This window comes from Oncorhynchus masou, chromosome 13 (genome assembly GCF_036934945.1).
Source record: "Oncorhynchus masou masou isolate Uvic2021 chromosome 13, UVic_Omas_1.1, whole genome shotgun sequence".
NCBI lineage: Eukaryota > Metazoa > Chordata > Actinopteri > Salmoniformes > Salmonidae > Oncorhynchus > Oncorhynchus masou.
The window spans coordinates 50,342,040-50,360,100 of record NC_088224.1 but is presented as its reverse complement, the minus strand read 5'-3'; the positions used below and the strand labels follow the sequence as shown (position 1 = coordinate 50,360,100).

General features: G+C 43.0%; 1 protein-coding gene across 1 annotated transcript in view; it reads right to left on the bottom strand.

Moving 5' to 3' along the window:
- mmp28 (matrix metallopeptidase 28) overlaps nucleotides 1–17,696 on the bottom strand; it is a 34,058-nt gene extending 16,362 nt beyond the window's left edge. Inside the window, exons 1-3 of the mRNA XM_064984183.1 lie at nucleotides 17,407–17,696; nucleotides 14,019–14,095; nucleotides 6,234–6,430 (exon numbers count right to left, since the gene is read on the bottom strand). Of these exons, the coding sequence (XP_064840255.1) occupies nucleotides 6,234–6,430; nucleotides 14,019–14,095; nucleotides 17,407–17,544 (412 nt within the window). The 5' untranslated portion in view covers nucleotides 17,545–17,696. The remainder of the gene's footprint in view (nucleotides 1–6,233; nucleotides 6,431–14,018; nucleotides 14,096–17,406) is intronic.
- Nucleotides 17,697–18,061: the final 365 nt, after the last annotated feature.

Genomic DNA, 18,061 nt, shown 5'->3' with positions numbered 1-18,061 from the left:
GTAGTTTGACATCAGATGATTCGAGTTTTGGTTACTTGCGGAGGGGAGCAACCTGGGACATTTTGAAGCCAGTGGCCAGAGATGAGTTGATGAGGGAAGTGAGAAGGTCTCCAGAGATGGTCTGGAGAAGGGAGGGGATGGGGTCGAGCGGGCAGGTTGTCATGCGGCTAGACCTCACGAGTTGCAGGATATCATATGGCGAGAGAGAGGGGGAAAGTGGTCAAGTCGTAGTGAGTGAGACCAGTGTACTCAACAGGTAGCACTTAAAGTAGATGGCCCTAGCTAGCAAAAAGACAGTACTAGACCACAACAGATAAAGACAAAAATATATACTTATCACTCCTGGAGATATCAGGAGTCCTCCAGCTGTAGATTGAAGCCCAGTGGGCACTTCACCACAGATATGGACATGGCCCCTCTCCCCTGAAGCCTTCCTAACACAGATGCAGCTGCTCCGCCAAGAGGTTGTGGAGCTTAGTGCTTCTATCAGCCAAGTTCTGGATGAACCCGAGACAACCTCCTTGGACACACAGACACCACCTCTTCCTAATGCCGCTTGGGCCTCCAACGGTGAGCCTCAGAGGGCCCCGAGCCGGTCCTCCATCTCCAATATTGTGGGCAAGTCATGGCTGTTCTCCATCTACCCTCACGGTGACCTCATTGGCCAACCAGTTGCTGAGGAGAAGCCTGTGGTAATGGCTGACAAGGCTTACTCAACACCCAAGAAGGTGTCTTTCTGGAGGACGATGACATGTTGTTTTGGGAAGAAGGAGACGACTGGATCCACTAAGAACATCAAGGTCAAGAAGAAGACCAAGATGGAAAAGGTAAGATGACCACTGGCTCATCAGTCATAAATAAATATAGCCATTTGTCATTATCTGCCAGTGTACCATGACCTCTCCTCTAAAGCCTTATCTCTGTTTTCTGTTTACAGGACACTGCCATTAAAACTGCTCACAAAGTAATATGACGAACGGGTGAAGAAGTGAACTAGGATTTTTATTGACCAGGATAAATATTATTTAACCATTATTTAACCAGGATCAAGGGAGATCTGACAACATTCAGCAGGAAAAACCTGGTTGCCTGATCCAAAGATAAAACTACCCTCCCCATAAGGATATCCAGAATGGGTATCCTTATGGATAGGGTGATTAAAGCTAGGGTGATTAATGTTGTTAATTAGGTTTTTAATCAAGTTTTCTAAATGAGCCTCTGCGTGTCTTTCATATAATGATAGCTTTGGGGATCTGCCATTAGAAAAAAGTCTGAACATCATTCCCATTGTGGTGATCTGATAAAATTATTTTAAAGCTCTTTTTAGACACTATCATTCAGTACCCTATGTTGATATGGGTTGTGAAGTCTTATCAAAGAGAAGATTGTTGATCAAATATTAGACTGCCCACCACCACACTATCGCAAAAGCAGTTTAAACTAAAACAGTGCAAATGCAGGGTCAAGTTAAATGTATTCAGGCAAATAACCTTGGTGGACTCAGAGGAGATTAAAGACCATTTACATGATATTTGCACAGTGGGCAGTGGCCCTTGAGTCATTGCCTTGATTCTAGCATTCATAGACCTCCACTGAGTAAGAGGGTCCCACCAGAGACCAGCAACGGCAGGAAGTTATACTGAAGACATTCCTTGACTTCCCTTATGGAAGTAATTAGAATTATGGCCTGTAAAGTAGTGTTGGGGGGGGGAGAAATCCCCATCTCTCTACGAGGAAGTAACCAAGATCATCTGATAGCGATGGTTATTGTTAGTAGAAGAGAACAGTGGTGGTAGGAGTTGGGTCTCCAGTGCAGCATCTATTGTACGTTATCATCATAACGTACAGTCATATCAAATAATCACATTAATATTTGGCTTAAAAGATGTGATACCCATTCACACCTCAAACCAGAGAGAAAGCATGTGATCAGTCAGGGCTGTGGTTCCAAAAGGCACACACCTCTCACAAACACGGAGCATTCACAACCTGCACTGCTTATCTTGAACAAGGGTGATGGAATGTAGCCTCTGTAAATATCAGTGGGAACCTGCGTCAGATTCCCACAGCTAGTCTTCCAGGATACAGTAAGTCTGCTTGTTATTCCCGGGAGGCACGGTAATAACACCTCCTTTCCTCTGTGAAATAACAATGGCAAATGAAAACAATCTGATCCATGTCATTTATTGGTTTTATGTCATCAAAACCACATACAGTGAGCTCCAAAAGTATTGGGACAGTGACACATTTTGTATTGTTTTGACTCCAGCCCTGAATTTGAAATTATACAATGACTGTGACCCATATCGGATGAACTTTTCAGAAATGACAGCACTTTTTGTACATAGTCCCCCCAATTTTATGGGAACGAACAGTATTGGAACAAATTTTAATTGTATTTAATCTTTATTTAACTACGCAAGTCAGTTAAGAACAAATTCTTATTTACAATGACGGACTACCCCGGCCGAACCCTAACCCAGACGACGCTGGGACAATTGTGCGCCGCCCTATGGGACTCCCAATCACGGCCGGTTGTGATACAGCCTGGAATCGAACCAGAGTCTGTAGTGACGCTTCTAGCACCTTAAACCGCTGAGCCACTCAGGAGCCCAAATTCACTTATGTGTATTAAAGTAGTGAAAAGTATTTGCACGCAATGACTACATCAAGCTTGTGACTACAAATTTGTTTGATGCATTTGCTGTTTGTTTTGGTTGTGTTTCAGATTATTTTGTTCCCAACAGAAATAATTGGTAAATATTGTATTGTCATTTTGGAGTCACTTTTATTGTAAATAAGAATATAATATGTTTCTAAACACTTCTACATTAATGTGGATGCTGCCATGATCACAGATCATCCTGAATGAACCGGGAACAATGAGTGAGAAGGTTGGGCGCCAAATACCATACCACCCAAAAATTGCTAACCTCCCATGTTATTGTAATGATTAGAGTTCAGCATGTCTTGGGGGTATGACATTTGTGCGTCTGTAACTTTCTCACTATTCACGATTCATTCACGACTATCCGTAATCATGGTATCATCCACATTCATTTAGAAGTGCTCATTATATTATATGAAAGGGAAAAGTCTAGTTGAAACATCAGGGACGTGTTCGTGTTCAAAAATGTGTGTTTATTTTTGGAGTCCAGGTAGTCCCTCTCCTTTTCAGTTCGTTTTTCTTCTGCCCAATGAACACGACCCTGGGCTTGCCTGAGGTACACCCGACACCTGTTGTAGTTGTAACTTTCACATGGAGGTGAAACAACATCCGTCATTACCATTCTTGTTTCGCTTAATAACACTCCTGCGAGTCATAACCCACTGTTCCTAGGCCGTCATTGAAAATAAGAATTTGTTCTTAACTGACTTGCCTGGTTAAATAAAGGTAAAATAAAAATAAAGAAATATGAGTCATTTCTCTAAAATGGTCATGACAAAGACCGCTGTCTCATCTCAGGTCTCAAAACAACAGAGATGTGTTATTTACCCAGCTAGCGAACAGAGGACAGGCCTCATCAGGTACTGGCTTGAAGTGAGAAAGACCGTCCGACGCCACTACATTCCCAGATTATTAGCCAATCCCCTGAGAGGCAGAGAGGAATGCGGAGTGTTCACAGTTCAGGCTATGAGCAGGAACATGGGAGGGATGGTTGCCTCCTCCTCATGGTCACTGACACGGCTGTTAAAGTTACTGTTTTTCTCTCATGTAGTGAGAGACCAGATACCGTCTAACATAAACAGTAGACACAAGCAGAGGATCTTTGCAGGGTCAAAACATCTGAAGAGACCAAGTATAACAGTCAACCACCACATGCACTGGTGTTGGTGTCAAATTGTGGCATTGTTTCAACTGTCAATCATACTTCCTAGGAGGAAAAAGAGGTCACCTTAGTGCTTTGACTGAAACGTTATGCTTATGGATAACCAAAATCCAGAATATATGTTCTGATCCAGTGGGGTATGTATGGTACAATTCATCTGCAGTGAATATGCTAATGAGACTCCATAGAATGCAGTGTAATTCGCTAGGTACAGGTAGAGTTGAGTAGATAACCACTAGTACCCCTGCAGCAGAGGGGTCGTTCTGGCCAAAGCGTGGGACATCAGACGCTCTTCTGAGGCCTTAACTACAGCCCTCAGTGCTATTAGTCATGGGCTTCACGACAGGAGACCCACCCAGAGCACGGTGTGCACCCTTTCTGAGCTCTGGAGCTACCACAGCCACAGACTCCACAAGCATATCAAAACAAAATGACATTTTATTTGTCACATACAACAGGTGTAGTCTTTACCGTGAAATGCTTATGTATGAGCCCTTTCCCAACAATGCAGATTAAGAAAATTTGCCAATAAAAATAGAAAATAGTAACACAATAAATAACAATAACGAGGCTATACATAAGGAGTGCCAGTACCGAATCAATGTGCAGGGGTACGAGGTACTGTAGTTGAGGTCATATGTACATGTAGGTAAGGGTGAAAGTGGCTCGACAATCAGGATAGATAATAAAATGAGTAGCAGCGCAGCATATGTGAAGCATGTGAAAGTGTGTGTGTGGCATCAATATGCATGTGTGTGTGTGTGTGTGTGTGTGTTGGAGTGTCCAGTGTGCATTATTGAGTTAGTGCAAGAGTCAGTGCAAAAAAAGGTCAATGCAAATAGTCAGGTTAGCCATTTGATTAACTGTTCAGCAGTCTTATGGCTTGGGGGTAGAAGCTGTTCAGGAGCCTTTTGGTCCCAGATTTGGCGCTCCGGTACCGCTTGACCTGCTGTAGCAGAGTGAACAGTAAATGGCTTTGATGGCTGGGGTCTTTGACAATTTTCCGTGTCTTCCTCTGACACTGCCTGGTATAGTGGTCCTGGATGGCAGGGAGCTCTTTCCACAACACCATCTGTAGCGCCTTGCGAGCAGTGGGGTTGCCATACCAAGCGTTGATGCAGTCAGTCAATATGCTCTCAATGGTGCAGCTGTACAACTTTTTGAGGATATGAGGGACTATGTCAAATCTTTTCAACCTCCTGAGGGGGAAGAGGCTTTGTCGTGCCTTCTTCACAACTGTGCTGGTTTGAGAGGACTGTGTTAAGTCCTTAATAATGTGGACACCGAGTAAGTTGAAGCTGTCAACCTGCTCCACTACAGCCTCGTCAATGTGGATTGGGGGCAGGCTCGCCCTTCCATTTCCTGTAGTCACTGATCAGTTCCTTTGTCTTGCTGATGTTGAAAGAGAGGTTGTTATCCTGGCTTCACACTGCCAGGTCTCTGACCTCCTCCCTGTAGGCTGTCTCATTGTCTTCTGCAATCAGTCCTGCCACAAGCATGTCGTCAGCAAACTTGATGATGGTGTTAGAGTTGTGTGTGGCCACAGTCATGGGTGAACAGGGAGTACAGAAGGGGACTAAGCACACAACCCTGAGGGGCCCCCATGTTGAGTGTCAGTGTGGCAGATGTTGTTACCTACCCTCACCACCTGGGGGCGGCCCATCAGAAAGTTTAGGATCCAGTTGCAGAGGAAGGTGTTCAGTCCAAGGATACCGAGATTGGTGATGAGCTTGGAAGGAACTATGGTGGTGAACGCTGACCTGTTGTCAATGAACAGCATTCTCACATATGTATTCCTCTTGTCCAGTTGGGAGAGAGCAGTGTGTAGTGCAATAGAGATTGTGTCATCTGTGGATATGTTGGGGCGGTTCGCGATTGTTGATGTGTACCATGACCAGCCTTTCAACGCATTTCATGGTTATAGATGTAAATGCTATGGCACTATAGTCATTTAAGCAGGTTACCTTTGAGATTACCTTTGGAATTACAGACCGAGATGTTGAAAATGGCTGTAAAGACAGTTTCCAGCTGGTCTGTGAATGCTCTGAGAACACGGCCTGGTATTCCATCTGACCCAACGGCCTTGTGAGTGTTTACCTGTTTAAAATTCATACTCACATCGGCCACGGAGAGCGAGAACACACAATTGTCCTGGAAAGCAGGGACTCTCATGGCTGGCTCAGTGTTGTTTGCCTCGATGCAAGCATAGAAGGCATTCAGCTCGCCTGGGAGATTTGTGCTGGGGAGGTTTGTGTCACTGGAAAACTCATGCTGTGCAAATATACAGAGCTCAACAACATGAAACAAAAGCCATTGTTACCTTGGCACGCCACTGACTACCTGCTTCTGGCACGCACGCACGCACACACACACACACACACACCTTTGAGTGTATTCCCTTACCTAGTTGGGCATAGCGTTTCCTGCGGGTTTGTGACCCATTGGACGCCATCTTGCCTGTGAAGACTGCATAGACTCTCTGTGCCCAGACCTGATGGCTGCCCTCATCCTTTACCCCACACCGTGGTGTGCCCATCTGCTTCAGGGTGGCACCATCCAGCTGTCCTGTGACGGGCAGGTGGGACAGCCACTGAAACTCCCTGTGAGAGAGGAGGTGGCGGAAAAATGTATTCAGATTAGTATACAATACATGAACAATACATGAAACAAACTCTGTCTTGGTCACACTGAGGAATACATTTTGATGTCATAATTTCAGTGTCACTGTCCCTGCTGTATTTAACTCACACAAAGAGACAATCACGGTCTCAAACCTCATTACTTAAAGAGTATATCTAATGATTATATTATACACTCACTGGCCAGTTTATTAGGTACAACCATCTAGTGCTTGTCTACAGAACAGCCTGAAGTCTCCGGGGCATTCTACAAGACACACAGCTGCATGTGAGCTATCACATTTTTCTTGTTTTTTACAAAATTATAGATTTGGAGTTAGATAAACTTGGATTTTTTGGCAGGAACATATGCAGAATACTACCCTCCACAGCATGGCCTTTGCTCCAGATCAGAACTCCAAACCTACAACCACATTTTTGACAAAATTAACCAGATAGATTACTGCTACCAATGTTTCCGGTTTCCAAGCTATACGGGGGTGATCTAGCAAACAAACAGCAGAGACCTGAGGACACCATCCAACCTGGAACTGAGTGAGTAGTGTTTGGTCTGATGCCGTTTTGAAAGCCAAGAACAAAAGAAAAAAGAAGAAGTGAAAAACATTAAAAATAAAGTACATTACAATGATATACAGTGGGGCACAAAAGTATTTAGTCAGCCACCAATTGTGTAAGTTCTCTCACTTAAAAAGATGAGAGAGGCCTGTCATTTTCATCATAGGTACACTTCAACTATGACAGACAAAATTAGAAAAAAAATCCAGATAATCACATTGTAGGATATTTTATGAATTTATTTGCAAATTATGGTGGAAAATAAGTATTTGGTCACCTACAAACAAGCAAGATTTCTGGCTCTCACAGACCTGTAACTTCTTCTTTAAGAGGCTCCTCTGTCCTCCACTCATTACCTGTATTAACGGCACCTGTTTGAACTTGTTATCAGTATAAAAGACACCTGTCTACAACCTCAAACAGTCACACTCCAAACTCCACTATGGCCAAGACCAAAGAGCTGTCAAAGGACACCAGAAACAAAATTGTAGACCTGCACCAGGCTGGAAAGACTGAATCTGCAATAGGTAAGCAGCTTGGTTTGAAGAAATCAACTGTGGGAGCAATTATTAGGAAATGGAAGACATACAAGACCACTGATAATCTCCCTCGATCTGGGACTCCACGCAAGATCTCACCCCGTGTGATCACAAGAACAGTGAGCAAGAATCCCAGAACCACACGGGGGGACCTAGTGAATGACCTGCAGAGAGCTGGGACCAAAGTAACAAAGCCTACCATCAATAACACACTACGCCGCCAGGGACTCAAATCCTGCAGTGCCAGACGTGTCCCCCTGCTTAAGCCAGTACATGTCCAGGCCCATCTGAAGTTTGCTAGAGAGCATTTGGATGATCCAGAAGAAGATTGGGAGAATGTCATATGGTCAGATGAAACCAAAATAGAACTTTTTGGTAAAAACTCAACTCGTCGTGTTTGGAGGACAAAGAATGCTGAGTTGCATCCAAAGAACACCATACCTACTGTGAAGCATGGGGGTGGAAACATCATGCTTTGGGGCTGTTTTTCTGCAAAGGGACCAGGACGACTGATCCGTGTAAAGGAAAGAATGAATGGGGCCATGTATCGTGAGATTTTGAGTGTAAACCTCCTTCCATCAGCAAGGGCATTGAAGATGAAACGTGGCTGGGTCTTTCAGCATAACAATGATCCCAAACACAACGCCCGGGCAACGAAGGAGTGGCTTCGTAAGAAGCATTTCAAGGTCCTGGAGTGGCCGAGCCAGTCTCCAGATCTTAACCCCATAGAAAATCTTTGGAGGGAGTTGAAAGCCTGTGTTGCCCAGCAACAGCCCCAAAACATCACTGCTCTAGAGGAGATCTGCATGGAGGAATAGGCCAAAATACCAGCAACAGTGTTTGAAAACCTTGTGAAGACTTACAGAAAACATCTGTCATAGCCAACAAAGGGTATATAGCAAAGTATTGAGATAAACTTTTGTTATTGACCAAATACTTATTTTTCACCATAATTTGCAAATAAATTCATTAAAATACAATGTGATTTTCTGGATTTTTTTTCTCATTTTGTCTGTCATAGTTGAAGTGTACATATGATGAAAATTACAGGCCTCTCATCTTTTTAAGTGGGAGAACTTGCACAATTGGTGGCTGACTAAATACTTTTTTGCCCCACTAGGTCTGTAACAGTTTGGGTCTAGAGTGTCTCGCCCTTTGAAGAGGGGATGACCGCGGCAGCTTTCCAATCTTTAGGGATCTCAGACGATACGAAAGAGAGTTTGAACAGGCTAATAATAGGGGCTGCAACAATTGAGGCAGATAATTTTAGAAACAGAGGGTCCAGATTGTCTAGACCTGCTGATTTGTAGGGGTCCAGATTTTGCAGCTCTTTCAGAAAATCAGCTATCTGGATATGGGTGAAGGAGAAGTGGGGAGGCTTTGGCCTGTTGCTGTGTGGGGTGCAAAGCTGCTGACCGGGGTAGGGGTAGCCAGGTGGAAAGCATGGCCAGCTGTAGAGAAATGCTTATTGAAATTCTCAATTATCATAGATTTATCGGTGGTGACAGTGTTTCCTAGCCTCAGTGCAGTGGGCAGCTGGGAGGAGGTGCTCTTATTCTCCATGCACTTTACAGTGTCCCAGAACTTTTTGGAGTTTGTGCTACAGGATGCAAATTTCTGTTTGAAAAAGCTAGCCTTTGCTTACCTAACTGCCTGTGTATACTGGTTCCTAATTTCCCTGAAAGTTGCATATTGCGGGGGCTATTCAATGCTAATGCAGTATGCCAAAGGATGTTTTTGTGCTGGTCAAGGGCAGTCAAGTCTGGAGTGAACCAAGGGCTATATCTGTTCTTGGTTCTACATTTTTTGAATGGGGCATGCTTATTTAAGATATTGAGGAAAGCACTTTAAAAAAATAATCAGGCATCCTCTACTGACGGAATGAGGTCAATATCCTTCCAGGATACCCGGGCCAGGTCGATTAGAAAGGCCTGCTTGCTGAAGTGTTTTAGGGAGCGTTTGACAGTGATGAGGGGTGGTCGTTTGACCATGGACCCATTACAGACGCAGGCAATGAGGCTGTGATCGCTGAGATCCTGGTTGAAGACAACAGAGGTGTATTTAGAGGGCAGGTTGGTCAGGATGATATATATGAGGGAGCCCGTGTTTACTGATTTAGGGTTGTACCTGGAAGGTTCCTTGACAATTAGTGTGAGATTGAGGGCATCTATCTTAGATTGTAGGACGGCAACAGGGTGTTAAGCATATCCCAGTTTAGGTCACCTAACAGTATAAACTCTGAAGATAAATGGGGTGCAATTAATTTGCATATGGTGTCCAGGGCACAGCTGGGGGCTGAGAGGGGGGTCTATAACAAGCGGCAATAGTGAGATACTTATTTCTGGAAACGTGGTTTTTTAAAAGTAGTAGCTTGAACTGTTTGGGCACAGACCTGGATAGCATAACAGACCTCCGCAGACGATCTCTGCAGTAGATTGCAACTCCACCCCCTTTGGCAGTTCTATCTTGGTGGAAAATGTTGTTGTTGGGGATGGAAATTTCAGAATTTGTCGTGGCCTTCCTAAGCCAGGTTTCAGACACGGCTAGGATGGGATTAATATTACCCCTCTGATTACAATGAAGAGCAAGACGTGCCTCTGTTCTTGGCCAGCTGCAGCGTAACTAGGTCTTTCTTTGCAGCACTTGACCATATGACTGGACAATAATCAAGACAAGATAAAACTAGAGCCAGCCGGACTTGCTTTGTGGACAGACCTCTCCTCATTTTTACAACCATTGAATCTATATTTTTTGACCATGACAATTTACAATCTAAGGTAATACCAAGTCATTTAGTCTCCATAACTTGTTCAACAACCACACCATTCATTACCAGATTCAGGTCTGATGCATATGGTTGAATCATCAGCATACATGGACACACATGCTTTGTTTAATGCGAGTGGAAGGTCATTGATAAAAATAGAAAAGAGTAGAGGGTCTAGAGAGCTGTCCTGTGGTACACCACACTTCACATATTTGACATTAGAGAAGCTTCCATTAAAGAAAACTATTAGATAGATAGCTCTGAATCTACAATATGGCAGAGGTTGAAAAGCCATAACACATCAGTTTTCTTAATTACAGGTTATGGTCAATAATATCAAAGGCTGCACTGAAATCTAACAGTACAGCTCCCTCAATCTTCTTATTATCAATTTCTTTCAAACAATCATCGGCCTTTTGTGTCAGTGCAGTACATGTTGAGCGCCCTTCTCTATAAGCATGCTGAAAGTCTGTTGTTAATTTGTTTACAGAGAAATAGCATTGTATTTGGCCAAACGCAATGTTTTCCAACAGTTTGCTAAGAGCTGGCAGCAAGTTTATAGGTCTGCTGTTAGAACCATTAAAGGCAGCTTTACCACTCTAGGGTCGCGGAATGATTATGGCTTCCCTCCAGGCCTAAGGACAAAGACTTTTCTAGGCTCAGATTAAAGATATGACAGATAGGAGTGGCTATAGTGTCAGCCACCATCCTCAGTAGCTTTCCATCTAAGTTGTCAATGCCAGGAGGTTTGTCATTATTGATCGATAACAATCATTTTCCTACCTCTCCCACACTAACTTAACAACATTCAAACTTACAATGCTTTTCTTTCCTTAATTAGTTTTTGTTATGCATGAGTACTCGTACTAATGCATAACAAAAACTAATTAAGGAAAGAAAAGCATTGTAAGAATGCTATGGCTCACTGTTCGTTGTTCCTGGCTAAGTTTGGCTAAGTTTGCCCACTTTGCAAATGAAGTAATCATTAAAATAATTGGCAACAACAAATGGTTTTGTGATGAATAAGTTGTCTGATTCAATGAAAGATGGAGTTGAATTTGTCTTTCTGCCCATAATTTAATTTAAAGTACTCCAAAGTTTTTTTTCCATCATTCTTTATATCATTGGTCTTGGCTTCATAATACAGTTTATTATTTTTGTTGAGTTTGGACATCATTTCTCAATTTGTAGTAAGTCAGCCAGTCAGATGAGCAGCCAGACTTATTAGCCACTCCTTTTGTCCCATCTCTTTCAACCTTACAGTTTTTCAATTCCTTATCAATCCATGGAGCCTAACAGTCCGTTTCTTAACAGTCAGTTTCTTAATTAATCAAGTGCAGCACCTGGATGCTCCTTATTAATAAGACCAACAAATATTTTTAACGTAATCCACATAAGATCCACAGCAAAATCCTTTGTATGATCTCTTATACACTATTTTAGGCCCAGCTTTTGGAACTTTATACAGCCACTATATTGTGATCACTGCATCCAATGGGTATGGGGTATTGTGTGTACAGTCGTGGCCAAAAGTTTTGAGAACGACACAAATATTAATTTTCACAAAGTCTGCTGCCTCAGTTTGTATGATGGCAATTTGCATATACTCCAGAGTGTTATAAAGCATGATCAGATGAATTGCAATTAATTGCAAAGTCCCTCTTTGCCATGCAAATTAACTGAATCCCCCAAAAACATTTCCACTGCATTTCAGCCCTGCCACAGAAGGACCAGCTGACATCATGTCAGTGATTCTCTCATCAACACAGGTGTGAATGTTGACGAGGACAAGGCTGGAGATCACTCTGTCATGCTGTTTGAGTTCGAATAACAGACTGGAAGCTTCAAAAGGAGGGTGGTGCTTGGAATCATTGTTCTTCCTCTGTCAATCATGGTTACCTTTGCACAAAAAGGGCTTCACAAGCAAGGATATTGCTGCCAGTAAGATTGCACCTAAATCAACCATTTATCGGATCATCAAGAACTTCAAGCAGAGCGGTGAAATTGTTGTGAAGAAGGCTTCAGGGCGCCCAAGAAAGTCCAGGAAGCGCCAGGACTGTCTCCTAAAGTTGATTCAGCTGCGGGATCGGGGCACCACCAGTACAGAGCTTGCACAGGAATGGCAGCAGGCAGGTGTGAGTGCATCTGCACGCACAGTGAGGCGAAGACCTTTGGAGGAAGCAGCAAAGAAGCCACTTCTCTCTGGGAAAAACATCAGTGACAGCCTGATATTCTGCAAAAGGTACAGGGATTGGACTGCTGAAGACTGGGGTAAAGTCATTTTCTCTGATGAATCCCCTTTCTGATGGTTTGGGGTATCAGGAAAAAAAGCTTGTCCGGAGAAGACAAGTTGAGCGCTACCATCAGTCCTGTGTCATGCCAACAGTAAAGCATCCTGAGACCATTCATGTGTGGGGTTGTTTCTCAGTCAATTGTGTCTAAGAACACAGCCATGAATAAAGAGTGGTACCAACAATCCTCCGAGAGCAACTTCTCCCAACCATCCAGGAACAGTTTGGTGACGAACAATATCTTTTCCAGCATGATGGAGCAATTTGCCATAAGGCAAAAGTGATAACTAAGTGGCTCGGGGAGCAAAACATCAATATTTTGGGTCCATGGCTAGGAAACTTCCCAGACCTTAATCCCATTGAGAACTTGTGATCAATCCTCAAGAAGCGGATGGACAAACAAAAACCCACAAATTCAAAACTCCAAGCATTGATTATGCAAGAATGGGCTGCCATCAGGATGTGGTCCAGAAGTTAATTGACAGCATGCCAGGGCGGATTGCACAGGTGATGAAAAAGAAGAGTCAACACTGCAAATATTAAATCTTTGCATCAACTTCATGTAATTGTAAATAAAAGCCTTTGACACTTATGAAATGCTTGGAATTACACTTCAGTATTCCATAGTAACATCTGATAAAAATATCTAAAGACACTGAAGCAGCAAATGTTGTGGAAATTAATATTTGTGTCATTCTCAAAACTTTTGGCCACGTCTAGAGGGCTGAGGAAAAAAATCTATTTAATCCACTTCGAATTCCGGATGAAACACAACAAAATGTGGAATAAGTCAAGGGGTATGAATACTTTCTGAAAGCACTGTATATCAACAGTATAGCATTCTTAGTGAGATTTGAACTCTACATTCCAGAGTGGTTTGGAGAGGTTTCAACAGAGGAGGTTTCCCAGTTCGGTGGTAGTGAGGGAATATTTTACTGCCTTCCTTTTTACATTACCCCTCCATGGTTTGGCCCACAGACCTACAACCTCCCCTAACACCATACAGCCTGACTCAGCTACCAGATTAATAGCCTTGTACTGACTCAAATAAGCCAACAGAGATGTTGATAAGTGCATTTTTCAATGTAGGACATTGAGTGCATAATCCAATATAAGTAATTAGATTATGACTTGAGTCTTCGGGCCAACATAAATATTCTGCTCCATTGGGAACAGGCTCTCTGATTAGGAAGACTACTCTATGCCCCACTGGTAGAATTGAGAACAGAGGGTGAGGCTGTGAAATACAGTGTGAGAGACAGAATGGCCAAGTCTTAGCCAGTGGAGAATGTAAGGGGACAAAGAAAAAGAAACCGACACAGAACAGAATTGCATGATGAAGGAGATGGAGACAATTCAAAAGTGATGGAGTTATTTGAGAGACAGTAGTACCGTACCGGACTGCTGTTTTGACCTCTGCAGCATTATGTATGTGATTGTCCTGGTGCAGGTATCCATATTTCTCCAGGAAGCCCTGCAATAAATGTTACATCATTATTTTTCATGAGACTCCCACACTTACTTGGTATTTAAACATTATTAAATCAGACATTAATTTGCCTCAGCCATGTAACCTTCAACTATTTCCTTAGGTCCTCTCTACATGTCTTTAAAAAGACATAGTTATAGTCACTGTCAGGTAGTAGCATGCTAACTTTCCCCCTCATCCCTCTGACTGAGGAGAGGAGTGATAGACTCCAGACCACCCATCTTACAGAAAGAGAGTAGAGAGACCATCAGTTATCAGGATCTAACCACTGGGCTTGATGTTAACAGGCACCGACAGGAAGAGGTATGATTGGAGATGTTATGGGGAAGAAAAAAATAAACAATCAACAGATGACAACTCAGTTCACACACAACTCAGACACCATTCTGTATACTTCTGGCCCTTCTTTGGACACTGTGTTAACAACCCTCCAGGCAAGCTTCAACGCAATACAACTCTCCTTCCGTGGCCTCCAATTGCTCTTAAATATAAGTAAAACTAAATGCATGCTCTTCAACCGATCGCTACCCGCACCTGCCCGCCTGTCCAACATCACTACTCTGGACAGTTCTGACTTAGAATACGTGGACAACTACAAATACTTAGGTGTCTGGTTAGACTGTAAACTCTCCTTCCAGACCCATATCAAATATCTCCAATCCAAAGTTAAATCTAGAATTGGCTTCCTATTTCGCAACAAAGCATACTTCACTCATGCTGCCAAACATACCTTTGTAAAACTGACCATCCTACTAATCCTCAACTTTGGCGATGTCATTTACAAAATAGCCTCCAATACCCTACTCAACAAATTGGATGCAGTCTATCACAGTGCAATCCGTTTTGTCACCAAAGTCTCATATACTACCCACCATTGCGACCTGTACGCTCTCGTTGGCTGGCTCTCGCTTCATACTCGTCGCCAAACCCACTGGCTCCATGTCATCTACAAGACCCTGCTAGGTAAAGTCCCCCCTTATCTCAGCTCGCTGGTCACCATAGCATCTCCCACCTGTAGCGCATGCTCCAGCAGGTATATCTCTCTAGTCACCCCCAAAACCAATTCTTTCTTTGGCCGCCTCTCCTTCCAGTTCTCTGCTGCCAATGACTGGAACAAACTACAAAAAGCACTGAAACTGGAAACACTTATCTCCCTCACTAGCTTTAAGCACCAACTGTCAGAGCAGCTCACAGATTACTGCACCTGTACATAGCCCACCTATATTTTAGGTCAAACAACTACCTCTTTCCCTACTGTATTTAATTAATTAATTTATTTTGCTCCTTTGCACCCCATTATTTTTATTTCTACTTTGCACATTCTTCCATTGCAAATCTACCATTCCAATGTTTTACTTGCTATATTGTATTTACTTTGCCACCATGGCCTTTTTTTGCCTTTACCTCCCTTATCTTACCTCATTTGCTCACATCGTATATAGACTTGTTTATACTGTATTATTGACTGTATGTTTGTTTTACTCCATGTGTAACTCTGTGTCGTTGTATGTGTCGAACTGCTTTGCTTTATCCTGGACAGGTCGCAATTGTAAATGAGAACTTGTTCTCAACTTGCCTGCCTGGTTAAATAATGGTGAAATAAAATAAAAAAATAAATAAAAAGTTCAGAGATGCTAAATAGTCGCGGCTTGCAAACGGCAGACAATCCTGTGTGTGTCCTGACCCCTTACACACAGGGAACGTAGAGAGAGAAGTTACATTGTCAAACCACAGAAGTCTCAAGTTTTGAGGGAGCATGCAATTTGCATGCTGACTGCATGAATATCCACCAAAGCTGTTGCCAGAGAATGTACTGTTAATTTCTCTTCCGACATCGTTTTAGAGAATTTGGTAGTATGTCCAAACCGCCTTCACAACCGCAGACCACGTGTAAACCCAGGACCTCCACATCTGGTTTCTTCACCTGCGGAATGCTCTGAGACAGTCTCAGGGAAGCTCATCTGCATGCTCTTTGTCCTCAACAGGGTCTTGACCCGACTGCAGTTCGGTGTCGTAAACAACTTCAGTGGGCAAATGCTCACATTTAATGGCCACTGGCACGCTGAAGAAGTGTGCTCATCACGGTTTGGCAGTAATTTCAACCGGCATCACAACCGCAGACCACGTGTATGGCGTTGTGTTGCCAAGTGGTTTGCTGATGTCAACCTTTTGAACCGTGCCCCATGGTAGTGGTGGGGTTATGGCACGGACAACAATGGCGTTTTATCAATGGCAATTTGAATGCAGTTACCGTGACAAGATCCTGAGGCCCGTTGTCGTGCCATTCATCCACGGCCACCACCTCATGTTGCAGCATGATAATGCATTTCCCCATGTTGCAAGTATCTGTACACAATTCTTGTAAGTTGAAAATGTCTCAGTTCTTCCATGGCCTGCATACCCACCAGACATCACCCATTGAGCCTGTTTGGGATGCTCTGGATTGACGTGTACGACAGCATGTTCCAGTTCCCACCAATATTCAGCAACTTCACACAGCCATTGAAGAGTGGGACAGCATTCCACAGGCCACAATCAACATCTGTGACCAACATATGCATATCTGTATTCCCAGTCATGTGAAATCCATAGATGAGGACCTAATGAATTTACTTCAATTGACTGATATTCTTTATCTTTGAAATTGTTGCATTTTCGTTCAGTGTATATTGAAATACTGAAACAGCATAACAAATTGAGTTAAACATTTGTTAGACTATAATTTAGGTTTGAAAACTGAAACTGTAATGAAGGTGTTGTGTGCAAGTCAGTATAACCAGTGGTATAGGATAACACATGTTCGTTTTAGTATTTATACCTGCCAGAATGTAGCTGTGGAATCTTGCTGGAAGGTAAAATGCCTGCAAGAGCTAGATTGACCAAACCCATCCCTGAGCACAAGATATTGAAAACACGTATGAACGTCTTGCGCTCATGCATTATATTATAATGGAATTTACACCCGACAGCCATTTTCTCTTCGATTTCCCATTATCAGAGCTCAATCGGAGGTAGCCTGCCAACCACTCTAAACTGACAGTTGCTGTGGGCGTATGCTACCTGGCTCAATTTAGGTGAGTCAAATGACTAAATTCATTCAACACTGCACTTTGTATACTAAACGCAGCCATTCTGTATTTTTTCCCCCTGATAGGTATTGACCAATCAGACCAAAATATCAGATTTGGCTACCTGTGTAAACGCAATCTTGTGTTTTTGAATATCTCGTCAAAAGTAGTTTAGTTCTAAAGTTTCGAGCAGTAAACAATTTAGAAAACTTCTAATAACACACGTACCTCAGCCTCAGGTGTCTCGACCCGCAAGTCCGTTGACACCGGTGTGCAAACAGTTGACTTTATAATTATTAGCGCAGTTATAATACATGGACCGATACGCCACAATTTATTCTGGTCCGGAGAGTCTCGCAAACTCATTGTATAACACTTGCAATACCATTAGATTAACACAGACAAACATACATTTAAATCCAATTCAGATATTTCCAAGTACTGCTCGTCTAATGTGCAAACAACCCAGGATATATCAATGCGTGTAATCCCTGTGCTGTGTCATTTTCCTCACACAGGGGAGGGACAGTACCGCCCACAGCTTATGGGCTGGTTGAGAGCTGAAAGCAAAATACTGTAGTGAGAGCCTGTCAAAACATCCCTTCTCTTGGCACGTTGTATAGGCTACATAAATATTGTTCAAATTAATGTATATATTTTTTACTTAACTAAGCAAGTCAGTTAAGAGCAAATTCTTATTTTACAATGACGGCCTACCCCGCCAAACCCGGACAAAGCTGGGCCAATTGTGCTGCCGGTTGTGATACGGCCCAGGATCAAACCAGGGTCTGTAGTGACACCTCTAGCACTGAGATGCAGTGCCTTAGACGGCTGCACCACTCAGTAGACCCAAAATTTACCTGCAGACATTGAAAAGAAAGCT